The sequence below is a fragment of the Leiobunum rupestre genome, chromosome 4, assembly GCF_980474605.1.
Source record: "Leiobunum rupestre chromosome 4, qqLeiRupe1.1.hap1, whole genome shotgun sequence".
NCBI classification, from domain to species: Eukaryota; Metazoa; Arthropoda; class Arachnida; order Opiliones; family Sclerosomatidae; genus Leiobunum; species Leiobunum rupestre.
Window position 1 is genome coordinate 46,401,528 of NC_143387.1, and position 26,875 is coordinate 46,428,402.

At 36.2% G+C, this 26,875-nt stretch overlaps 1 protein-coding gene across 6 annotated transcripts in view; it reads right to left on the reverse strand.

The window, feature by feature from the left end:
- The window catches only part of LOC149947991 (uncharacterized), a 126,467-nt gene that overhangs the window by 63,933 nt on the left and 35,659 nt on the right, over nucleotides 1-26,875 (reverse strand). For 5 of the 6 annotated variants that reach the window (XM_090172535.1, XM_090172534.1, XM_090172532.1 and 2 more), the window contains exons 3-5: nucleotides 6,691-6,927; nucleotides 6,460-6,625; nucleotides 6,241-6,400 (exon numbers count right to left, since the gene is read on the reverse strand). The exons of the other annotated variant lie outside the window; for it this stretch is intronic. In XM_090172535.1, the coding sequence (XP_090028661.1) occupies nucleotides 6,241-6,400; nucleotides 6,460-6,625; nucleotides 6,691-6,927 (563 nt within the window). The remainder of the gene's footprint in view (nucleotides 1-6,240; nucleotides 6,401-6,459; nucleotides 6,626-6,690; nucleotides 6,928-26,875) is intronic. 6 annotated transcript variants of the gene reach the window in all.

The following is a 26,875-nucleotide window of genomic DNA, read 5'->3' on the forward strand; positions in this document are numbered from 1 at the left end:
CATAATTTTTCATCGCTAGTACGTTGGTGAGCTCCGAACAAATTGAACAACTGGCGTTTACTGTCTTATCATCTCTTATTTCTTTCAAAGAAGAGCGATTGTAAACGAGTTCTAAGCTCGGAATATAAAGTCCCAAATTACCTGAAATCCTATTTTATGGAGGCGAAGAAAGCCCCGCAAATTACGTGGCCGACATAGTCTAGTCCTCAAATTGATTTTCTCAGTAAACGATATTCTCGCGAGAGCATTTTTGGTTTACGGCTCCTTTTTTTGAAACCTATGCCGAAGCTCTGTTTGCCCCCGTTGTGTATACACCTTTGTTTCTCTCGCAAAGTACCCGAGGATCGAAAAAGAAAACAAATGCTATTAGATTCCTCCGCTTCAAGAAGAGAAAAATCTCGAATGGAGGAAAAAAAAACGGATCTCAGCTAATGAGAGTATTCCCGTAAATGAGCTTGAAAATGGGTATTTGATTTATTACCAACTCGTCCCTCGAGCAAATTGGAGATTATATTTTTTGCCATTAATTTGTTTTAAAACTATCGACTTAATGGAAAAATGTAATGTTGAAATATTCACGTTGAAATATTTGAAGGGCCGTTTTTAAGAACTGCCCTTTGCAACTATGAACGCTATCCTTAAAAAATTCCACATTTTATTTCAAATTGAAGATGATATATTTTACCATTAATTTGTTTTGGAATTATAGGCGTAGTAGATAATATGAAATTGAGATACTCACGTTGAAATACTGTAAACTCTAGTATTTAATTTTATCCTTTGCAACTTCGAACGCTTTCTTTGCAAAAATGTTCAAACTTATTTTAAATTATGCGCGCCGAAAAATTCATTTGCCAGTTAATATTGGACAAATTTCATAAAAGCTCAGGCAGGGCCGCCGAGAGCGGGCCCGGGCTCCGGTAAAATATAAATTCCGGGCCCCAAAGAGAGTCTTTAGTACTGTAGGTAGCTATATTCTTTCTGAGATAAACCAGGGTGAAGTATCCCTGGATTGTTCAAACCCGGGCCCCTAGGCTGCACGGGCCCCGGTAAATTGTACCGGCTTGCCCCCTCTCTTGTCGGGCCTGCATGGTGGGGTTGGCGCCAGGGGATGCTCAGCACCCCCAAATGAATACTTGAGCGTCCCCAACCCGACCGACCCAAAAAATCGATTGCTCAACTACCAACTAATATCATAAAACATCGGTTACCTGTATTGTTAATAAAATATCCTGTTTTCAACGAAGTCGAAATCCATAATAAAAAAAATAAAGCCAATTTCGGTACATTTACTAATTTCAGGAGACGTAGTTAAAAATTACGATTTTTAGTATCAACTTATCAAGGCATTGGCACCCCCCCCCCCCCTCAAAAAAAAATGGAGCGCCCCCGAGTTTCGGCGGCTGGTTACGGGCTCAATAATTCGAATTTTATCGTCAAATCGTTCCTTAAACGAGAAATTTTCCCCGCCACTATAGCCGCGTTCACACATCCGCAGCGTTTGTATCCCGTCGTGTGAACAGTGACCATTGCGCGTCCCAGCGTTTCAGATCGCTTCGGCTGAACCGCTTCGTCGACCTTATGCCTTTTTTAGAAGAAAATGTTTCGCAACTTTTTGTCTATTTGTTTAAAAAATACAACAAATTTCTTCTGGGTACATTCATTTTTAATTAGAATGTTTTGAAACGTCACTTAAATGCGTGAGCGGACGAACTTCAAATTATATTTCTATACTACGCTTGCCAAATTTTCTTCAAAACTCACTGGAAATCAAACGTGTGAACAAACAGATTTCCAAACGATAAGAAACGCATCGAGATCGAAACGAGGCAAAACGTTTTCCGAGGGTACGTGTGAACGGGGCTTATGTCGTGTAGTTAACGGTTGGGGTCGTTCAATTCGTATAAAATACGAATGCATATTCCTATAAAAAAGGGTTTAATGCGACGAAATTTCGGAGCTCCTCAGTTATCTCGATTTATGTCGCGTATTTTCGAACGACCGTCAACACCGTAACGGTTCGTAATTCAAGACATGTAATAAGTCGAGGCCCCCCAAAATGTTCTTATCGCGACACGCCAAATAGCAGGAACACACACCCTCTTTCACTTTTTTAAAATCTTATTAAAGCTGAAAGATTGTTTCAACAGCAACTCCGGGAAGCCATTAAGAGCGTTTGAGACTCAATATATCGTTATTATGGACCAAAAAAAACGAAAGGGGGTTGGGATATTTCCGTGCCCCCTCCGCGGTGATAAATCAATGTCTCAACTCTTGACCGACTGCACGTTGAACTCGGGTTTCCTCTTTTCGTTACAATTGAGCGATACAGTCAGCGAGGATCGAAGCAACTTGATATAAATATATATTTAGCCTCTCTTTCCCCGCGTACGTACGTCGAGCGAACACTTTTCACCTGCTGAGTAGTTTACGGCCAATTTCGATCTACATTTTTGTTGGGACTGAATGTATAAAGTTGGTAATGGTGTAGCACCGGACGTCTTAGAGCTGGTGAACTCTCTACCTTAGTTCCAAAACTAGGTAACTCTATTTAAGCGAATTTGTTATTTCGGGGTTTGTTTTTCAGAAGATAAAATCAATCATAATAGGCCTTTCCATAAAATAAGCTACGCTTGCTGAACTTGTTTTTATGTAGCTCATTCGTCACGAAATACGTAGAAGTTCAGTTCAGTTTACGCTTAAAAACAGGGTGCCTCGTTGAATTTACTCTTATGTCCAGGTCCTTTCGTAGTGAAACGTCATCGATACGTCACCCGTGATGCAAAAGCAACATCAAAACAAGAATAATAATAATAATAAGCAGGCTAATATCCAAGCAACCACCTTATGCCTAAGTCAACCAGCGACTTTTAAAGCCATTAATTCAGGTGGCCGGGTTACAATGCTTAGGAGGGTGGTGGCCAATCCTTCATGCCACGACCAGTGGGGAGAAAACTTGCAAACTCAACGCAGAAGGAGTTGTTCCAAGTTTTCACCCAGTGCCACAAGTTGGGATCGAACCCGGCTCGTCTAGCTGCGGGGCGAAAGTGCTAACCACTCCGCCACCCCAAAAAGGCCTAATTATATAGTAAAAATTAAAATTATTCTGACGTAGACAATACTCTGAACTAGTGTAAACGAAGTAATACAAATAAAAATTTACAACGGTTACTGGTACACTATAAAAGAAATTTTAATAAATAAATTAAATTAAATTAAATTAAATTAATTAATTTATTTATTAAATTTTTTAAATTGTACCGGTAATCGTTGTGAATTTTTATATTAATTACTATAATTTATTGTTTTACAATTCTTTAATAAATTCAATGATTTTGTCTGAAATTTAATTTTTTTGAGTTACCAGATTTTGGAACTAAGGTAGAGAAGAGTTTTCACCTAGTGGCGAAGGTTTGGGAAAAGCTTACTAACGTCAAGATCTTGTCGTTATAGGGTTTTTTTTGGGAAATACTGTCTAATGATTCGCAATGTTCCGTGGACCTATAATTTGGAGAACGGGTTAAATGTAGCGACAGAAGTCCTAGGCAAATAAAAGTCGAGATTCCTCGCTCCTTTTTCGGATGACCAAGTCACGACGGTTTGTTTTCTGTTCTCTTACGAAAGTGTCCTATTTGTCTGTCCGTTTCACTGGCGAACAATAATACAATCCGACAAAGATTTTTTTTAAGATAATATAAGTACGAAATTAAGGGTGAATTAGTTAGTTATTTTGCTATCAGTTAAATAATTTGAAAGTCAATAATCTTTGGTACAGTAGAAAAGACCAACCAGTAAATTTTTTGTCTCTTTATTAAACGTTTATTAAGTTTCTGTTTCTAACAAGGAGAGTACCCAAGGTGTTTATTACCGATTTGGATATAAGTCGGGCGTAATGTAGACCTTTATGATAGATGAAATTTCCAAAAATGAAACTTTGCACTACCCATTCGATTTGCCATGGCAACCGAAAATGTTTTTGACCATTTAAAACAAAAAACAATATTTTTTCCTTATTTTACCCAAACATTGTTAAAATTTTACCCCAAAATTCTCCAATTAACCCAAATTTGATGAAATTAACCTAAATGTGGTCCAAATGAACAATTTCGTGATTTTCAAATTAAAAAAAATTCCCATGCTTTTTATATGGAGTTTTTTTTAAGTGGTCAAAAACAATTTCGGTTGCCATGGCAAATCGAATGGGTAGTGCAACGCCTCCTTTTGGGAAATTTCATATCTCATATAGGTCTACATCACACCCGACTTTGAACAAAATCGGCCATAAACATCTCGGGTACTCTCCTTGTAAGTGAACTAGCCCTGATGCCGTATTAATTAATTATATATTTTGTCCAGATTTTTTCGGAGAGTAGAATCTCGTAAACTTACCAATTACGGTGTAGGGACGCATTTCGAAAGAACTTTATTTAATTAAACTTAAAATGACAAAATTTCATTTCTATTGCGAAACGTCAACTTTTGAAGTCATTGTTCTAGTTTCGTCTTTGCTTGTTGTACTTGTAAGGGTAAATTGGCAACTTCTTTCGAATGAGGATAGCTTTGGGATAGGGAATGTTCGCCTCTTTCGAGAGAACCGCGGGTGAAGGTAAACTTGGCTTTGATTGAACCCCGAACGTAACACGCGAGAGTAAGCTGGATATGATTTAGGGTTGTTAATTGCTCATTTACGAAAAGAAGGGGGCTGTTTTCGGTTTGTTAATAAAAGGGTAAACAGCTAAACTGGAAAAGCGTAACGTAAGCATTGGATACGAGTGTTGAATTTTTAATTATTAATTAAGTCAGACGCTAACGGGCAAACGAGATTAAAGTCATTAAAAAGTCATCATAGATCTAGTTTTTCTCTTTGCGAATTTTTGAGCGAGACATCGGCGGTTGTTTCAAAGTATTTGCGGGGTACCGTGCTGGGGTATTTCTATCCTGTCAGGATTAATTGACTCCGGGCTTTTACTTTTTGCTTGCTATATCTCATATCGAACAATTTGACTTACGTATTCGGAAAATATAGAACTTAAAAGTTGGTATCGGTGAATTTAATTGTAGAAGCTCTCAACTAACAAGGAGAGGATTTGGGTACATTTGTTCGAATTTCATTCGTCCGAACGGTGGTACAAATATCCGAATGATCATTTTTCCGAATGCCGGAAAACAGGATCGTATGTCCGAAAACGTATTTAATTTGCCCGAAACATTTATCACAACTTTTGTTTGTGATTTAGTCGTTCAATTTATGTTAACTTTACTGGCGAATTTCATTTGTTCGAATAATCGTTTGTCCGTTTTTTCGAACATTAGGAATTGGTAGTTTTTTTTTTAAATATTGTTAATATAAGAAAATAGTAACATTAACGTGAACCGAACCTAACCTAACCTAAAATATCCACACCATTCAACGCAATTCCCAATTACTATATCGGCCAAAGGAAAAATGGACATAATAGGATAAAATGATGTAGTTTTTTATTTTTTATTCTTGCACTAAAAAAAATCCTGACCAAAAAAAACAGCAATAAGAAATACTAATTTAGCGACAGAATTCGGACAAGTGATGCTACCGATTTGGACGAATGAAACAAACAAGTTTTCCAATTCGAACAATTGAAACATTTTATATTTCGGCGGCTCGGACGAATGAAATTCGAACATTTGTTCCACCGTTCGGACGATTGAAATTTGAACAAATGTACCTACCCCAGGGAGAGTACCCGAGGTGTTTATTGCCGATTTTGTTCAAAGTCGGCAGTAATATAGACCTATATGAGGTATGAAATTTCCCAAAAGGAGACGTTGCACTACCCATTCGATTGGTTATGGCAACCGAAAATGTTTTTGACCATTTAAAACAAAAAAGTCTCCATTTAAAAAAAGCATGGGATTTTCTCGGTTTCACAAAAACGCAAATTTAAAAAAAAAATTAAAATCACGAAATGGGTAATTTGGACCACTTTTAGGTAATTTTCATAAAGTTTGGGTAAATTGGAACCTTTTTGTGGTAAAATAAGGAAAACAAATTTTGTTTTAAGGGGTCAAAAACATTTTCGGTTGCCATGGCAAATCAAATGGGTAGTGCAACGTCTCCTTTTGGGAAATTTCATATCTCATATAGGTCTACATTACGCCCGACTTTGAATATAATCGGCAATAAACACCTCGGGTACTCTCCTTGTAAGTATCGAGTGAACCATTAAGGGGTTTACGTATAGCGAACGAAACGTAACGTACCACAAAGCGTCCTTTGAGTAAAGCTCCAGCCTGGGCGATGTACAGAGTAGAGGCCGTGTCGAAAACCAATTGTTTTGGTATTCTTCTAACGTACGCAGTGTCGTATTCTTCGCAGTTGAGGTATAGAGTTGCTTTGTGTTGTAGGACCTTCAGGGCAATTCTGCGAAACATTCAAATTTAGAATATTTGTCGTCAATTTGCCACGACGAAAGGTTTTACCTGGTCCATTGGCTAGTGAGGTCTGGTAGGACAAATGTCGCCAGTTTCTGAGACACAACGTGCATATCCACGTCGGTGTAGTAAAGCGTCAGATTTTGAGTGCCGTCGTCCGAGACACTCTCTAGCTGCAATCCCAGTTGGATTACCGTATCGGCCGGATGAACGACTAAAGAGAAAAGTTTGGCAATTAGTTCCGTGATCAAGTTCGATGATGTTTGTCCAATGTCGTACCAGCAAAAAGATAGCCTCCGTTGCGACTATCCGGACGGAATTTGGCCAGGATGGCGAAGTTTTTGAAAAGCGTTTTTGGTAAATGCAGAAGGTAAGAGGACTTGATGTCCGCGTCTTCGTTGAACTGAAAAGCCGGATGGCCTTCTAATCCTTCGATGACGAGGACGGACACTTCATCGGCTGGAAATGGGATTGGAATGGCCGACAGCAAGTCCACTTCTGGTCCGAGATGCTCATCTGGAAGGAAATTGTTAAAACGTGAAAAGCGGTTCGTAAATTTCAATCACTGAGAGCAAAAAAAAATAAAGATTGGAGGAAGAATTTCTAAGCGCCGTCACAATACGGTCAAGGTAAAGAAGAATTTGGAAGGTTATTCTTATAACCTCGTGGTAAATGGGAGTGCATATTTCACTGAAATGTCGGACGGTGCACGGAGAAGGAAATGCCGAAGGCGTTACGAGTTGGTATAGTTACGAGTAGCTAACCGCTTCCACTCTATCAACTATCATTTTGACACGTTCGGAGGAGAGGACCTCGTATATTACGCTTCTTTGACGCTAGAGGGCATTGAGCGCTGCTCTTCAGAATTTTCTCTTCATACATGGTTGCGTGGCCCTATCGTCAACAGACATTTTGATGAAAACATTTCCTTTGAAACGTAATGTGAATTACCGTGATGTATTGCTCACTTCTATTTTGCATTTTTTTTAATTAAATTTACTCTCGAAATGCTTAACACGTGCGTAGATATTTACCGTAAGTTTAGAGGCTTCGAGTTTAGGAAATATAGCGCCATCTGCCTTAATATCCGTAAACTAAATATGTGAAGAAATTTGCAGACACCTTTTGAATTTCTAGGTTTTACATTTGAACTTTCAGCTGTTATGCAGAAAGAATTTGGACCTAGCATATATTTAATTTAAATCTCGGTCGGTAGGCGGCGATACTTATGACCAAAAATTAAACTACACACGAAGCCTATAGTTTTAATTTCAAGAAGTGTAACGTAATTTCTAGAATGACTAAACAAATTTGATGAACTTCCGGCTTAATTTTTTAAGCCTAATAAGGGTTTGTTGTCTGGCAGTCATAGTGAAAGTGTGCTGATCAATAAGGACGTTTATACTCCCTTTAACTTGCGTATTTTTCTCGATAGAGGCGCTTATATTTTTTGTAAGGATATCTCTACACGTACTATTTCGACTTACTGGCACACTTATGGAACGTAATTATATAAACTTGTGGTATTACTTTTAAGTATTTACGTATATGCTTATCACTGCATAAAACCATTATTAACCTAAATAATATTACAATTTATAATAACAGTGAACTTAAACGAAGGAACTTTATCGTGAATGGATTTACTTTCGTTATAAAAATATTTATTTTTATTTATAAAAGAGATTCTGCTAACAGATATTGTTTTCGGTAGGCTAAACAACCTGAGAAAACCCTATTAAAGACTCGATAATATCGAAAATTACTCGTTTTACGGGTGTTCGTGACCCAGTGTAGAATGTTTAAAACAATCTCGCAGTTCTAGTCCCGCCATCTAGCCTCGCGATCTGGCGGCCCATCTCGTTAAAAAGGAATTACACGGTCCGCCGAGAACAAGGCCCCATCTATCGTGATAATGCTAAACTATTCGTGACTTTTTTCATTTTTGATGTTTTTCAAGGAAAGACCTGAGATTGAAATTTACCCGCAAGTGAATTATTTCTCGAGGGTTGTAATATAGTGAATGTATCTCCTCAATAATTGTAATAGACGTTTCAATAAAACATCTCCAAGGAAATCGCCTAGAAGTAATATATCCGAGACCCAGGACCTGCAAGTTACTGTTTATTTGCTGCTTGTTGAAATAATGAAAACTTTTCACCTGTACAGTATGCAACAAGAGTTTCCGTTTAACCAGGTTTGACATATTAAAGCTTAGCAAAAACAACACGTTCTGTTTACAGGTTAAAAGTTTCCATTATTTCAACAAGTACTATATAAACAATAACTTGCGGGTCCTGGCTCTCGGAAATATTACTGCTTGGCGATGTTCGTCTATTACAATTATTCCGAAAATATATTTTTAATCGAAGATATTTTTAATCCTTAATCAGAAGAAATAAAATTAACATTTTCGACGCTTTGGTCCCATTCGACCGAAATCCCATTCGTTCGAAAACGATTTAACATTGAGTCCCAATCGATCGAAAATACCCCAATTGTGCGGTTTACAGCCCAATTTTGCACGTTTATATTATTTTTTATAGTACATCAAATTTCGTTTTTATGAGACGTTTTTTAAATAGGTTTACTTCTTATATAAATAAGTGTTGATAGTCTTATTGGAGCCAGTTAGCTAAAATGGAGAAAATAGCTCACAAAGGAGGGTTTTTGTGCATTAATAATGATTATTTGTTTCGCTTAAACAAAACGGTAAATAAATCTAGTTATTATTGTATTCTTGATATAAATAAAAAGTTCAAAGCATAAATATATTTATAAAAGCGCGCCACCCTAGGGCAGTGAGAGACTAACCTAACCTAACCTAACCTTACCGTTAGTACACCTGTAGCAATTTGGTTTAGGTATAACGTTTTTTGCGTACCGTGCTATATCTCCGGGCAGAAGTAAAAAACAAAACAAAAGGTCCCAATGAACCGAATCCGCCTTTTGGGCTATATTTCGGAAACATATTGAATTCGGTCGAATGGGATTTCGATCGAATGGGAATATACTTTTTCGACAGTTTCGGTTATTAAAATTTGCAGTCTGTGGGTATTATTTTCAGATACTTTAAGATATACCTTTTCAGGCTAATCATTTATTTTCCACTCAATCTGATCTCAAATTGTATCTGATTCGGTTATGTCTGATATCATAAATCAAATATTTACTCTAAAGCCGCAGTATCAAAGACTTAAAAAATGTTACGAGATAAAAATATATATAATTTAACGCGCGTTATTTAAGCGTATATAATCCTTTCTCTCGGTCGGATCGGCTTTGCCGTTGTCATTTTGCATATTTGAAAATGCATCTTTAGGCTTTGCAAAACCTTAGACGATAAAACGACTATCTCGGATGACGGATAAATTTGATCACTAACTACCGGTATATAATAAGACGTAAAACATTTTTATAACGCCCCACTCTTCATAAAATCGAAAGTGGGTTACTATTAAAGCTATTTCGGATCCCGAAGAAAAAAAGAGGAGAGGGGGCTTTTGAAACGAGCCGATGTTTCGAAACCCATCAGTCAATAAAGCACGTAAATAGCTCGTCCATCCATTCCTCTTAAGATCGCGCGGCGCCGTCTTCACGTACGACGCATTATCAGTTTAAATAACGTCGAGCGGCACGCGACGCTGTAGGCGATATTCATTCCGCATATAGGCAATCCCGGACAGAGTTTCAAATTAGGCACCCTCCAGAGAAGCGGCGATTTCCAAAGACGACGCGCTATCCATCAAATAAGCTTAGCGCTCATTGCGGGCACGAGCGGAAACTGCCAGCCTCCCTCTTGATGACCCTTTATACCCCCGTGTTTGCCCGGGCCCGGCCCGAAACTTCCCCTTTTTTTAAGATCGCGCGTGAAGAGGAGGGCAGTTAAGGTTTTTAATGCCTCAATCAGACTGGCTACAGCCCCAATTTAGCCCAAAACTAACGACGCGTAATTTTTCGAAGGATTCCTTAAGCGATGTTTAATCCCTTCAGGATTGCGTTAAACGGCTTTCTTTTAGCGATAGATTTATGCGCTGCCGTAGCTTAGTAAGATATCAACCTGATAAATATGGGTTTCGGAAAAAACTCCCCCGCCCCCCCCCTGTAATTGGCCAAATTCCCAAAATATCTTCATTGAGTTTCTAAATTGTCGTTTTTTCTCTCTCTTTCCAAATTCGTCCTCTATATCAAAACTCCGATTTTCGATGAAAGTTTAAAAGAGTAAAAGGTTGGCCAATACCAAGGTAAAATATGATTGAGATCATTTTTCATTAACTTTTAAAAGGAACTTTGTGAAAAAAGTAAGTTTTTATACTGGAAAAGCGGTAGACATTCTTAAGATTTAACGTAAGCCAGGTAAAATGTGAACGCAGCCCTTTGAAACACCTTTTATATTAGAAATATTAAATAGTAAGGAAAATTACGATAAAAATATTTTATTCCTCTAACGCTCTTAAAGGGGAACGGTCAAGCTTTAACCAGTTAGATAGCCCTATAGCCCATTAAAAACTAAAATTTATGGCGAAAACCACATCAAAAAATATTGAGTGGTTAATTTTTAATAAAATAAAGAAATTTCGCGAAATCGGAAAGCGCGCGTCCGCCGCGACACCTGATGAGAAGTCGGTGAGACAGAAAAACAACGTAAAAGCGCGCGCTGCTGAAGACGCAAAAAAGTTGTTTCGCTCGCGCGGCGCGTTTCAGTTATAAGAGACCTAAGCCTAAATTGCGCGATTTTAAAAGTTAGGATAGTTCGCAAATCGCTCATGCGGGGTTAGGGGCGCTGGCGGCCGCCCCTAAGATGGCGGCGAAAATTCAAACCCAAACACTTGGCGTTATTTTTCGTTTCAACTTTTTGGGCCAAAAGCTATTTTTTCAAGACAAAAAAGGTACGTGTTAGTATATTGAACGTCTTGTTAATCTTTTGATACGGAAATAAGGCCATATTTGGAAAAGCTTGGCCGTTCCCCTTTAAAAAAGCGGCATCATATTCGAGACGTAACAAAATGGAAATTACTACTAGCGATACGTGTCCCCCTTTTTGGGGTAGGTGGTCTGTGGTGAAACTAATCGAAATAAGAACTAATTATTTTAATTTATAAATATACTAATAAGACAGATTGGCACGATTCGCGCTCGGAATTGTTTATTCATTATCCACAAATTTTCCGATTTATTTAAAAAACGTTGGTAAAAAGAATATCATTTTAACTTATTTAATTATGTTTTTTACGCAACCAAGCATTTATTTGAATAAAAGTGGTATTTATTTAAATAATTGTTTGTTTTATTTAAATAATAGGCTGATTCACTTTCGATTATTTAAATCTTTTACAATTTTTATTCAACTATTGGTTATTTAAATAAATATTATTTAAATATCGCCGAGCTTATTTTATTCATGGATAAAAATTAATCGAATGCCGAGCACTAGGCACGAAGCAAAGTAAGCTACCATTGATGTATCAATTAATTGAAAGTGAATCTCTAAATAGCAATCTGATATTCTGTCGGTGAAAAGAATAGAGATTTAGGGCTAGAGTAAATGGAGTCTTAAGCCCAGTTTAGGGCGCCTCGCGAATACACCCACGCGTCTATCTGGGCCTATCTTATTTTCGACTGAAAAGGGAAAAATGCCAAAAAGGATTTATCGAAGGCGCTCGCGACTGCCTGCCGTTTGCGAATACAATCGCCAGCGCGGTGCCTTCAACCCGACAGAAAGAAAAGGCTATATTCCGTGGTTTGGAATTTCCCAAAGCTTCTCTCCGAAGCAAAAGAATTTTTATACATTTCTGTCGTATACGATTAAGGGTTTGGAGTGATGCGAGAGATTTCCGAAATGATTTCGGCTTAAGATAAGCCTCGCGAAGAACTCCATCCTCTCGATTTTATTCTTGGCCATTAGAAGACAACCTCCGTTTGAAATTGCTTTCTCGAAGACGATCCGAGAAATAATTCAAATATTAATGAACGCCAATTTTGAACGCCTTCCATTACCATCTATAGCTTCCGAAGCCACAGGCTATATACACTGTTAGCTCTTCGGTTCAAAAGGGCTAAAAGGGTCAATTTAACTTTTCAAGTTTGTAATTGACAGCGTCTATATCGTGGCAAAAAAACTTTACTTGAAAACAAGGTTTCATTACGACCAATTAATAATTTAGTAGCGATTTCCCGAACCTAATAAACTGAAATTAATAGGCTTTTAAACACTTAAAAATGCAATGTAGACATTTTTTCAATGTTTATTCATTAGAAATAATAAAAACCACTATTGTACAATAAAAGTTTATTAACGGCCGTTTCGACGACAATACTAGCGTCGTCGTCAGGAAAATTTATTATTTCTAATGAATTTTAATATGTACAAGATTGTCCTTCGACATAGAGTTCGGCGTTTGGAAATAATCACTTTATTTATTTTTATCCACAAACGAAAATATCCCAAAAACCCCCGATTATTTTACACGTTAAATTGCTACATAGCCGTGGATAATATCCATGGATAAACAGTTAATCGTAACTTTTATGGTTAATCAAAACTTTATCGGTTAATTTATCTGTTTCGCCGAGCTCTACTTCGACATGTTTAGTTTATTCATTAAATAAACATATTGTTTCATTAGAAGTTTCTTTTAAATCAAGGAATACTTCTGCGTATGGTTACATACCATTGTGACTGAGAAAATCATATCACGTCGGGCAGGAATCGAACCGCCAACCTTTGGGTTAAGGTCCCAACGCCACTACCATGCATTGGACTACCGAGGCCACAGGTAAACAGGCCTCGGACATGCAATTTCTGAATGACTCGATCGGATTCGCTGATTTGACGAGATATATTTAACCCGTTGTTGACCGCGCCGTAGCATTTCTAGTCAACCTTTTTTAAAACAGGTCCTTGATAGCCTGTAGTCATAACAAATATATTACCTTATTTTTTCATAGTATTTTTTAGAGAACCCTGATTTCTTTTAACTCACGTTTCGCCCCTTACAATGAAAAATAATCAATTGTTTTTGAAAGGGTCCGCGACACTGAATTCGCAAATTCTTTGACATTTGATCGGAGGCTTTCAGAAAATCTTCGCTCCGGAACTAAATGGAAAGAATGGAACCGGACTGTCGGCTGCTTCAGAGAGAGGCGCGGGTCTTTGGGGGATACTGAAAGGCCGCAAACGTCCCCCCAAGGCGTGCTCGGACTTCCTTATCAGCCGAATATAAGTTATTTCGATACCCTTTAAGAGTCTGCCACCGAATAAATTTTGCCGCGTAGAAAAGAACGGCACTTAGATGAGAAAATGGAACCACCAGTGTTGTATTGGAAAACCTTATAGCTTTTAGCAATGATGTTCAAAATGCCATCCTGGGTATGGAAGGAAATATCATCTTTCTATCATCTCGTGCCGATACAATTGATATCAAACCTCGGAATGCCCCGATTTTGATTTTGTTTAGTAACTGGAAACGTCAAGTTGAAATTTTTGGAACGCTTTCGAATTATAAACTATCCAAAATGAAGCAACTATATCAAACGTATAAAATAGTGCTGTAAGTCGGAAAATTTTCCACGGAAAATGACCGAGGCCTTTTTTCGCAAAATTTTCCGTATTTTTCCGAAAAAAATAAAAAAAGGTTTCATCCATGATTAGTCTAATATATTGTTTGCAAATTTAAATAAAGCGGAATTTTCGACTCATTTTTTCGAATCTCCAAATAAAACTAAACTTCTAGACTAGTTTAAACTGATTAACAATGTAACACTATTAATGTTTTGTAGTATGTTTGCTGATATTATTATGATAAAATTAGAAAATTAGTAGATTAGTCCATTATAAAAAGGGATAAAAAAGCTAAACCCAAAACAATTACTAATTCGCTAATTTTATCATCCTTTGCATTACAGTCCATAGGTGGTTCCTTTTAACGTTATTGATATTCGAGGGGCAGGTCACTTCCATTTTGGGTGCGTCTTAATCATAGTAAAATGATTAAATCGGGGTAATCGTGATTAAATCAGGGTAATCAAGATTAAAAAATCTAATCATTATTAGAAATTCTAATCAGGATTTAAACGAGATTTAATCATTCTAATCATGATCTAATCTTTTTAATCAGGATTTAATCATTTAAACGAGATTTAATCATTCTAATCATGATCTAATCTTTTTAATTAGATTTCATCATTTTAATTAGATTTCATCATTTTAATTAGATTTCATCATTTTAATTAGATTTCATCATTTTAATTAGATTTCATCATTTTAATTAGATTTCATCATTTTAATTAGATTTCATCATTTTAATTAGATTTCATCATTTTAATTAGATTTCATCATTTTAATTAGATTTCATCATTTTAATTAGATTTCATCACTTTAATTAGATTTCATCATTTTAATTAGATTTCATCATTTTAATTAGATTTCATCATTTTAATTAGATTTCATAATTTTAATTAGATTTCATCATTTTAATTAGATTTCATAATTTTAATTAGATTTCATCATTTTAATTAGATTTCATCATTTTAATTAGATTTCATCATTTTAATTAGATTTTATCATTTTAATTAGATTTCATCATTTTAATTAGATTTCATCGTTTTAATCACGATTTAATCAGTATAATCCGTCGAATCGAGAATTTATCATTAAAATCACAACTAAAGTACGATTTAATCATACTAATCACGATATAATTTTTTAAACGGGATTTAATCATTTTAATCATTTAATCATGATTAAATCAGATTTAAACATTCTAATCATGATTAAAAGTGATTTAATCAACTTAATCGTGATTAAATTGAACTTAATCAAAATAATCACGATTAAATCGGATTAAATCTTTTGAGGGGTGCGTCGTTAATCAAGGAAGGGACCTTTTATATCGATAAAAAGTTAAAAACATTAAAAACTCTTAAAATGTAGTTTATGTTTCAATTATTTATTTTGCGCATTTTATTTTTCCGGAAAATGAACAACACTAGTATAAACTTTTGTGAAAACGAAAATGGAAATAGTCCAATATCAAATATACAAAGCGTTTTCCAATGTTAAAAAGACGAAGCCGATTTTTGGCGCTGGTGTGGGAGTTTTCAGTCAATGGATTGAATTATCCGGTAAATGACGAATGTACGGCGTACTTTTGTTTTTCCTTTTGGCCGGGCCGTTGTTTCTTTACTTTTTGTCCTTTGGCGAACGAGACTGAAGGAAAAAAAGAACCAAGAAAAGTACTTTGGCGAAAACAAATGGTATAATGGTTTGCTGGCAACTCTCCCAACGGGTCAGAAAGAAAAAAATGTCTTCACGGCGAAACATCCCGCGAAGAATAATCCGTCTCTTGTCTATGCATTGGAGTATCAAAAGAGGTACGAGCTTAACAGGAAGAAAAAAATCGCCAAATACAAAATTTTAATCCTAATGACATTCCCGCGCGACTCTTGACAAGCGTGCTGAGATCGTGGCCAGAAATATATTTAGAGACAATCTATATAGTAGAGCGCGACTTCGATGGTAGATTTCTCGAAATAAGCCAAGGGCGGGAGTAAATATTCTTCCCGAAATAGCCAAGCCTGTTCCGGATGCAAATGTACCTTAGTGTAAAATCTACGTAGATTACCATTCCGGAATGGAATCTTCCGATCCGACGGGGTCGTTCGCGAAACGATTTAGTGTGAGAAGGTGCGCTTAAGAGTGTCAAAGTGTCCAGCGCGTATTGGCCGCGAGTTTCCAACTGAACGGCCCCTTTAGAAGAGTAATCTGAATAAAAAGAATTGATCTGCTGAAGAAAATCCCGCGTCTTTTAAGAGTGTACCGTATATAAGCTATATTCGGTAAGAAAGTTTAGTTTCTTGAAATATAAAAGGGAACTTTCTCAGATGCAGCCACGCGTAGACTGTAGAGAGAGAGAGAGAGAGAGAGAGAGAGAGAGAGAGAGAGAGAGAGAGAGAGAGAGAGAGAAAGAGAGAGAGAGAGAGAGAGAGAGAGCGAGAGCGAGAGAGAGAGAGAGAGAGCGGTGGGCCAACGCGACGTCCACGTAAGCTCGAATGGAACGGATCAAAGAAAGGACTTTCTGGAAAGAAAAAGAGGGACGTTTCCGCGTTCGGTCCGATGCCGGCGTCTCCGCCATTTTTTTATTTGACGCGATAGCGGCACGTCCAGGCGGATACTTTTATCGCTTTCGCGTTACCTTAAGCTGTCGGAAGACGAATAGCCCAACCAGGAATTTTATAGATCAGTTTTACACACGGTCTACTCGACAAAGAACTTTCCTTTTTCTTCGCTTATTTAAAACTACTTTAGCCTCGTTATAAAGAGAGAAACTTGGCTTGGTCTCCTCTACTTTAAGCCGACTCTTCCGACGAAGATGACGTAGCGTCTGTTCGGTTCGGTAGACCTTTTGAGAAAGTTTAGAAGTTATAATTGCGGATTTGAATATTAAGATTTCTTTCCTCGCCGTATATCCGAAACTCTAATAGCGTATAGTTGTCATTTCCCGTATTAAAATTGTACTAAACAATTTTATATTTCTTCGCAAATTCTATTTCTTTTTAAATTATCGTTAGAACTGACGCTTAAAGGAGAACTGTCACCACCCTAAAATTGGTTAAAAACCATTTAAATGGATAGCGGACGTCCGAAAATGGTTATACAAAAAAATTCATGTTAATATTGCCAGTATTTGATTTATTATAAGCAACCCAATTTCGTGTTTTATCCCCCCCGACTCGAGAATCTCAGAACCGCTTGGTTGAGCCTACCTGCAGCGCCATCTCGCGAACGAAATATTTTTCCCCCGGTTTTATCGTTTTTCGGTCGGAACTGTTGGCTGCTACGACATTCTCCTTGGCTTTTTAACCTAGTTATATTGGTAGATTGTAGTTAATCGTGTTTTTAATACGCCTTACATGCCGCCCTTTCTCAAAAATTTTGCCGCTTCATTCTTTTGGCGCTGCACGTAGGTTCTGAAATTTTTGAAGCCATTTGATGTAGGTTGCGGAAAAAGTAGCGTAACTTTTTAAATACTTTTCCAATAACTATAAAATTTCAGGGACATAATTATTAATATATTTTCTATCTTTATGTAAAAAAACCTCGTAAATTTTGGTTTTGGTGACAGTTCTCCTTTAACGTATTTTTTCGTTTATTTCGTGAAGAACAGAAGCATTTATCTCCTCGCATTTCACAGCGCTCTCCCAAATCTGTATCGCGCAAACAAGGACCCGCTCTTGTAAACGAACCAAAATTCTCATTAGTGGACTAGAGTGGCTATTTTTTTTTCGTGTTTTCTACGAATTGAAACCGAATTGGATGGTAGGAAAGACTCCCCATAACAAAGAAGGCTTTTATCTAACGAATCTGGGAATTTTGCTTCCGCAGTTATCTTGTTTTTACGTCGTCAATCGCGAAGCGGGATCCACCAAAGTTTCGTAACGCGATACTACAAATTATTTATTAGCATGTTACGCCCAGGTAGCAAAATAACGTTTGTAAAATGGTCAATATTTGGTTTAAGGTCAAAATAACGTTTAATGGTTATTATCCCACTAATTATAAATGTTTATATTTAGTAAAATATTGACCTCTTTTAGAACTCATGTTATTATCAAAATAGTTAGGTTGAAAAAACCACGTTATTTAAAATATTTTCACCACATTTAAAAACGTCACTTTTAATATGGATATTTAGGTTAAAATAACGTTATATTATTTAACTTTTTTAAGGGTATATCTTTTGGCAAACATGAGACGTTTTTATGTTTGTTAGCTATCAACTAATTTTTTATATTTAGTTTAATATTAACCACTTCTTCTAATTAAAACATGTTATAGAAGTGGTTAATATTTAACTAAATATAAACTTTAATTATTTGTTTGTTTGTCCGCTATAGGAATCTACAGTTTTCAACTTAGGTCGACCACATTTGGTATACTATCTCATGGTACCCTGACTGTGGTTTTCAACGGTTACGGTCGGCAAAACATCTTTAATTAATTGGATTAATTTAACCATTAGGTATATCCGCTATACACAAGATACTACACTTTGGTCTTTGGCCCTACACACGGAAAACGATTAAAGTATAGTAATGTTTTTTAAAAGCCTTCTTCTATAGACACTAGGCCGTTTGATAAAAGGGAACGTATTGTGTAATCAACGTATAATTGTTTGAAATTTGCATAAATCAGTTGGTTATATAGGGTAGGGTTATATGAATGTGACGGTGTTAGTAACTGATAATTTTATTGGTAATTGTATAATAAGTATAATATTATACTAAGGGAACCAAGTGCCATTTTTCCGTAACAGGCATATTTCCTAGGGAAATACCGGGTACCCTAGATAGTTGTTTAATAATTTAATAAATGTTTTATAGACGTTAATCCCACAACATTGTCACTTTGACATCATTTAATAGTTTGGTTTTCGTTTAATATATACGTTAAATAAACGTCAAATCCTATAACGTTTATGCTTGGGTTTCTGTTAGTACTAAAAGACTTAATATCAACCGTTTTATAAACCGTCTATTTTGGTGACATCGTCAACCATTTCACAACGTTTATCTCTCAACATCGTTTCAACGATTCACAAACGGTTTATCAACGAGATTTTGCTACCTGGGCGTATCTTATAATAATTATTAGTAACGTGACGCCGACATTACTCGACGTCAGCCGTAGAAAAATAACAAAAATGGCCGACGATGTAAAGTTTCGAAGAACTCAACAATTACAAACATTGCAAACCCTATAGACGAGTCTGTTTTAAATAAATTTTCAATTACAATTTAAGTCTGCCACCTGAATGTAAAAAAACCTGTGCCTGTGTATATTCGTTTTTCACCTCGAAACATCTGCCTTAAGTCGATTAGTATCCGAATCAGCCGTTTTTCGAGAAATCACAAAACTCAGAATAAACGCGCCCAAAGTAAATAATTTGCGCGATATCAAACAAATTTGACACCTTCGTGAGTCACGTGCCAACGTATTCATTTCTCGAGAGACCTCGTGCTTCTCTCTCTCTCTCTCTCTCCTACGGTGTGTAAGTGTGTCGTGGAATCCGTGACTACCATGAAGCGAGTAAATACATTACGAACTCAGCCGCCTCGCCAAACTGAACAGACTTTTTTCGGGGTTAAATTGAATTTATACAGTTTGAGATTAAATAAGCATGCATAATTCATTACGGAAACTAATTCATCGGCCATCCTCGTAAAACGTTGGGGAAGGCACGATAACAAACAACCTTGAGGGCTCTATATTTTCAATTTTAACCGAAGAAACGTTGTTAAAATTAATTTATGTAGTTAGATAAAAACTAAACGTAAAACATCGATATTACGAATTGTTTTCCGTGACAAAAGTAGCGATTAACGTAGTAGAAATAGTAAACTTTTCAGGGTTGGCATAGAACCAGCCATACCGGTTATAGCCACCTGGTTAAATCCGGTTATAGCCACTTGAAAAAATCCAGATTTTTGTAGCTTTTTTATAAAAAAATTACAATATGAATATTTTAGTAAATTAATAGTTTTTATTTAGAAATTTCGTTTATTTTTTGTTTCATATTTAGAAACCGGTTTACTTTTAAAAGTTTTTTGGTAGGTTTAAAGTTCCAAAGTTCACTGCCTCGCTTCTGTCATACACAAAAACTAGGGGGGAATTTCCCGAGGAAATCAAAAGAGTTCAGTTATTTTATATAGTTATTTCGCTTTATTTGTTTAGTTTCTTATTTACGACAATAACTGCAGACAATTTCTACTTACATAAGTAAAAGGTACTGTTTATATTTTAGCCGGTTATAACCGAAAAAAAACGGTTATAGCCAAATAAAACCACTGGTCTGGATTTTTTCAAAAAAAGCCGGCTTTTTCCAACCCTGAAACTTTTACGAGAATAAATAGTATACTAAATGATAATTACGAGATATTGAAAAAGCGCGATTTTCATTAAAAATTATGATTTGAAATTAATCATATAATTAATTTACACCACAATTAGAAGCCAAGATTTTTCAATTGTTGTGACGGCTTTGATTTTTATATTGGAAAAATTACAAATATATATTGTCCCGTAACTAGCCAAATGTTTTCCGTTGTAACACTTTTTTTTAAATAATGTACTTTTTAACTTGCTGATTTGACCTAGGTGTTTCGATAATTTATCATTCTGCCATTTTTTATTATCAATGGCAATTTGTTAAGGATTAAAATCCTGAGATCTCTTCATCTGTATAGCTTCGAAAATAATCTAGGGGGTCGACTCGATAGAAAACTACGTCAATGAGTAGTTGCGAAATGAAGTTGACCTTAGAAACGTCGCTTTGTTGGACGTTAGTATCAAAATGTTTAACATCTTAGCGAGGAGATAGTTTTTCTAAGCTTGCCATAAAAAGAGCTTCTCGCTATACTTAGCGAAAGAAACGGTTTCGATGTTAAATAGTTTACTTTTGGGCTTTGAAATAATGTTTCACAGACGTGATATGTCAAGGTTGTAAAAACCTGAAGCGACGAAGGTTGATCTTAATGGCGCCTTTCTTTATAAAGCGCGACTCCTTTCAAATTATTAATAAATTCAGGTATCGTGTCTACGGTTCTAAACCCTTTTTACATTTATTTCCATATGCCTTCTGCGCATTTGAATTATCATTAAAATTGCATTTTCACCTATATCTCTACATTTACAAATATTTCGTTCAATTTAAACAATACGTATATTTCGTTCAATTTAAATAATACGTATATTTCGTTCAATTTAAATCATATGTACATTTCGTTCAATTTAAATCATATGTACATTTCGTTCAATTTAAATAATACATATATTTCGTTCAATTTATATATTACGAATATTTTGTTCAATTTAAATATTACGAATATTTCGTTCAATTTAAATATTACGAATATTTCGTTCAATTTAAATAATACGTATATTTCGTTCAATTTAAATATTACGTATATTTCGTTCAATTTAAATAATACGTATATTTCGTTCAATTTAAATAATACGTATATTTCGTTCAAATTTAAGTTTAAAAGGACGACAATTTCCGTGTCTCTGTTTAGATAAAATAAAGAGTCTAATATGGCTTAATTATTGGGCATTTGTATTCCAAAGATCTACGCGGATACGCCCATGAGTTAAATTAATATTTCAACGTTTTTCCGGCGAATTTAGCAATTTCAACAAACATTGTCATACCCCGAAAGAATTTAGCGTTAAAATCAACCTCAAAATTTAACGTTTTCCACCCTTTTAAAAAAGGTAAGTTTTTATCAAAGGCGTGATAAACGTCACGTATTAAAGGTATATCGAGCCTCAGGGTGGTTTTGAAGTCGCGGCGTTTTTCCATTTAAATATCTCAGACCGTCCGCTCGATTTTATGCCTAATATCAAACACCAGCTCGCGAAGATTCACCGTGAAGCCTTTTAATAGTCTGGTTTGTTCACGCCAACCGATTTAAAACTATTTCGCAACGAAGTATCATGGTAAAATATTAGGAGAACTCCTACACTCTGACCTCGTCTCGGAGACGAAGAAGATTTGAAAGATCCGCAGACACACGCCTACGTAGAAATGGAATGTCTGCGCAGTCCATCGTCTCCGGCAGTCGCGTCCATGAATGGCGTATAAGGGAGCCAACGTGGGAGGTTGCTTTAGAATAAACAAGGACACGATGTTGCGGTTAATACTCGCGAAACCTCAGCACGCGACTCCGAAAGAAGACGCGTACCAAAACCCGATGTTTAAAAGCGAAGAAGAAGAGAACCACCTAAAAGACGCCGACTGTTTTTAGCAAGATAAACAAATAGGCGACCAAAAAAGGGTTACGTTTTAAAATGCTTTTCATTTTATCAAAGAGTAGCCAGCTTTCACGCTGTTTTTCAGACTTTGTTTACGGGATATCGAACTTTGTAACATTTATTTTTCTTTCACATCGGGTAGATGCGTGCTTTTCTTTAACGCCCTTTTTATGTTTAAACGATTTTTAACTTTTTTCTTTTTAGTAATAGGTACCCCTATAAACGTTATTTTGAAAATAGTGTTTCTCTGAAATCATTAATTAGTCCCGTTTGTAACGAAATTTTATTTGACGTAATAAACAGTTTTAAAATGTCCAAAGTGTTATTTGAAAACGCTCTGCTCTGCAACCAAAATATTAGTATTAGCAGATAAACCTTTTTAGCAAATCTCGAGGGGGCAGTCACTTTAGTAATCAGGTGTACAAATCGTAGGTAATCATGGGAAATCGCTTAAGAAAATCACTGGAAATCACAGAATGTTTTTCGAAAATCAGTAATCAGGTGTACAAATCGTAGGTAATCATTTGAAATCGCTTAAGAAAATTACTGGAAATCACAGAATGTTTTTCGAAAATCAGTAATCAGGTGTACAAATCGAAGGTAATCATGGGAAATCGCTTAAGAAAATCACTGGAAATCACAGAATGTTTTTCGGAAATCAGTAATCAGGTGTACAAATCGTAGGTAATCATGGGAAATCGCTTAAGAAAATCACTGGAAATCACAGAATGTTTTTCGAAAATCAGTAATCAGGTGTACAAATCGTAGGTAATCATGGGAAATCGCTTAAGAAAATCACTGGAAATCACAGAATGTTTTTCGAAAATCAGTAATCAGGTGTACAAATCGTAGGTAATCATTTGAAATCGCTTAAGAAAATCACTGGAAATCACAGAATGTTTTTCGAAAATCAGTAATCAGGTGTACAAATCGTAGGTAATCATTTGAAATCGCTTAAGAAAATTACTGGAAATCACAGAATGTTTTTCGAAAATCAGTAATCAGGTGTACAAATCGAAGGTAATCATGGGAAATCGCTTAAGAAAATCACTGGAAATCACAGAATGTTTTTCGGAAATCAGTAATCAGGTGTACAAATCGTAGGTAATCATGGGAAATCGCTTAAGAAAATCACTGGAAATCACAGAATGTTTTTCGGAAATCAGTAATCAGGTGTACAAATCGTAGGTAATCATGGGAAATCGCTTAAGAAAATCACTGGAAATCACAGAATGTTTTTCGAAAATCAGTAATCAGGTGTACAAATCGTAGGTAATCATTTGAAATCGCTTAAGAAAATCACTGGAAATCACAGAATGTTTTTCGAAAATCAGTAATCAGGTGTACAAATCGTAGGTAATCATGGGAAATCGCTTAAGAAAATCACTGGAAATCACAATGTTTTTCGAAAATCAGTAATCAGGTGTACAAATCGTAGGTAATCATTTGAAATCGCTTAAGAAAATTACTGGAAATCACAGAATGTTTTTCGAAAATCAGTAATCAGGTGTACAAATCGAAGGTAATCATGGGAAATCGCTTAAGAAAATCACTGGAAATCACAGAATGTTTTTCGGAAATCAGTAATCAGGTGTACAAATCGTAGGTAATCATGGGAAATCGCTTAAGAAAATCACTGGAAATCACAGAATGTTTTTCGAAAATCAGTAATCAGGTGTACAAATCGTAGGTAATCATTTGAAATCGCTTAAGAAAATTACTGGAAATCACAGAATGTTTTTCGAAAATCAGTAATCAGGTGTACAAATCGAAGGTAATCATGGGAAATCGCTTAAGAAAATAACTGGAAATCACAGAATGTTTTTCGGAAATCAGTAATCAGGTGTACAAATCGTAGGTAATCATGGGAAATCGCTTAAGAAAATCACTGGAAATCACAGAATGTTTTTCGAAAATCAGTAATCAGGTGTACAAATCGTAGGTAATCATGGGAAATCGCTTAAGAAAATCACTGGAAATCACAGAATGTTTTTCGAAAATCAGTAATCAGGTGTACAAATCGTAGGTAATCATTTGAAATCGCTTAAGAAAATCACTGGAAATCACAGAATGTTTTTCGAAAATCAGTAATCAGGTGTACAAATCGTAGGTAATCATGGGAAATCGCTTAAGAAAATCACTGGAAATCACAGAATGTTTTTCGGAAATCAGTAATCAGGTGTACAAATCGTAGGTAATCATGGGAAATCGCTTAAGAAAATTACTGGAAATCACACAATGTTTTTCGAAAATCAGTAATCAGGTGTACAAATCGTAGGTAATCATGGGAAATCGCTTAAGAAAATTACTGGAAATCACACAATGTTTTTCGAAAATCAGTAATCAAGTGTACAAATCGTAGATAATTATGGGAAATCGCTTAAGAAAATCACAGAATGTTTTTCGAAAATCAGTAATTAGGTGTACAAAGATTTTACGAGTGATTAACCCATCGGCAAATCTTGGATACTGCGACTTGTACGTCTATATTTTATATACAATACAAAATACAATACAATACAAAATTAATTTATTGATTTCATGAATATTATTACATATTTTCCAAACATTTAATACATCATCCCGTTGCCACATAAGCAATAGTTGCTTGCTGGGATTTCTTGAAATTATTTTATATTCTACAATTAACAGGAGTATATAGACAGATGTTTCGAAGAACCTTTTTCCCTTATGACCATCTTTCGAATAAAATTTTGGAACTTAGTATATAAATAAGCGCTATGCCTTCTGAGACCAGTTATTCTATTTTTGTTAGCTTGAGATGTAAACATCGTCGTCTGTTCCTAAACTTTATTGTTGATTTAAAATTTCATTGAAGATATTTTTAGTTTAGTAAGTCTGCTAGACTAGATAGTATAGCTAATATCTCACGGCCGAAAACCAGAAACGGGAGTTAGATTCAGCTGCTATCTAAAGGAAGACAGAAGGGCTATTAACCGTTCTCTTCATTCAGGCCGAAAGACATCGGATGGCGAATGCTACTTTCTGGAGAAAGAACATGATTAAAGAGCATTATCAGACGAATGGCCAGCTGGCGAGGCAACCACCGTCTAAAAATTTTAATAATTATCGGTAAAGCTCAGAGAGAAGAAGACCAGAATGGAAACGACCTGAGAGACTATCCTGACCTTGAAGTATGATGGAAAGAAATGATGGAAGCAGAAACCAACCGTGACAATACCACTTGAAGCGAGAACGGATATTGAGAAGTACTTCGAAGACTGTTTCCATCTAGCAAAGAATCAGATACCGACTCTACAGTTTCTACCTGACGAATGGCCACGTCATTTGAACTGCCAAAATTGTGTCTGGAGAAAGATTAAGACGATCCGACATCTTGGACGGTTTTTTGGTCCATCTTCGAGATAGCTATTGGCATCAGTTCTGATTTGGATGTCGTGAAAATCTAACTGCGCGCGACAGCTACAGCTGCAATTTCAATCCGATGAACAACCACAGTCGAACGAAGCTACGACATCAGCACCTTAGGAAATCTCTATGACAAATGCGAAATTCGAGTCAAAAACAGTTGCGTAGCCAGATGTCCTTCAAGGGAGGGGTTCAAACTATGAGAGGGGTCGAGACGGGGATGAAATTTTAGTACAGCCAAGGTCATGCCCAAGGGGGGTTTGGACACAGAAACCCTCCCCTTGTGCCACTGGTCAAGAACCTTGAGTCACGAGTAGCTGTCACTTGAAGCTCTAAGTGGCAGTTTCGAGTCCATACTGATTACGCTGATAATGAAGCTTAATCGAAGCGACAAGACCAAGATTTCATGGTTGATAAATTTGAGAATCTTCTACGTAAATAAATTGCGCGGAGGCGCTTACGGAAATACGAGAACCATCTTGACAGATCAAGCTTCTGAACACATGACATCAATGAACGGGTTTTAGTATTTCAGATTAAGACCACTGATATCATCGACAGTTGTGTTCAGCGCGTTACCGACGATAGATTCGTATTCGAATTAGTTTCGCCTTTAACGAAAGACAAGAGATCTTGAAGGAAAATTTTTCTTTTTCCGCGACACAAGGTAATGCTAGGTGAACTTGCCGAGTCGCAAACAGTCATCATCGTCAGAATCTGTGACAATAAGTAACGAGTGAACCAGTAGTTTGGGCTATATTTCTATGTAAGTCAACGTACATTCATCAATGAATCAACGTCACCAAGACTGAACCTAAAAATAACCGGAACCAAAATCACTTTCACCTAGCTGCTTGTGGCACTGGGTTAAAATTCTGAACAACTCTTTCTGCTTTTAGTTTGCAAGTTATCTCCCCACTGGTTTCCCCTTCCATAAAACCTTGTGGATAGAGGGCATGAAGGGCTTGCCACCATCCTCCTACACATTGTAACCCGGCCACCTGAATTTATGGCTTTAAAAGTCACTTGATACGATTTAACTACGAAGTACGAAATCAAATTTCAAGCAGTTACCAGTTGTTCTAAAACGAGCTTTATAACCAGTTGCCACAAAGACGATCTATGAGGCATCACATTCACAGAAGATTCAATCTAACGCGATTCGGCTCTGACTGAAAGATCGTATCCATCCGATACACGATGCTGTAACTTTGACCTGGTATTTAGCCTGTCGGCCGGGAACTTCTTACTTGCTTCAAGAAG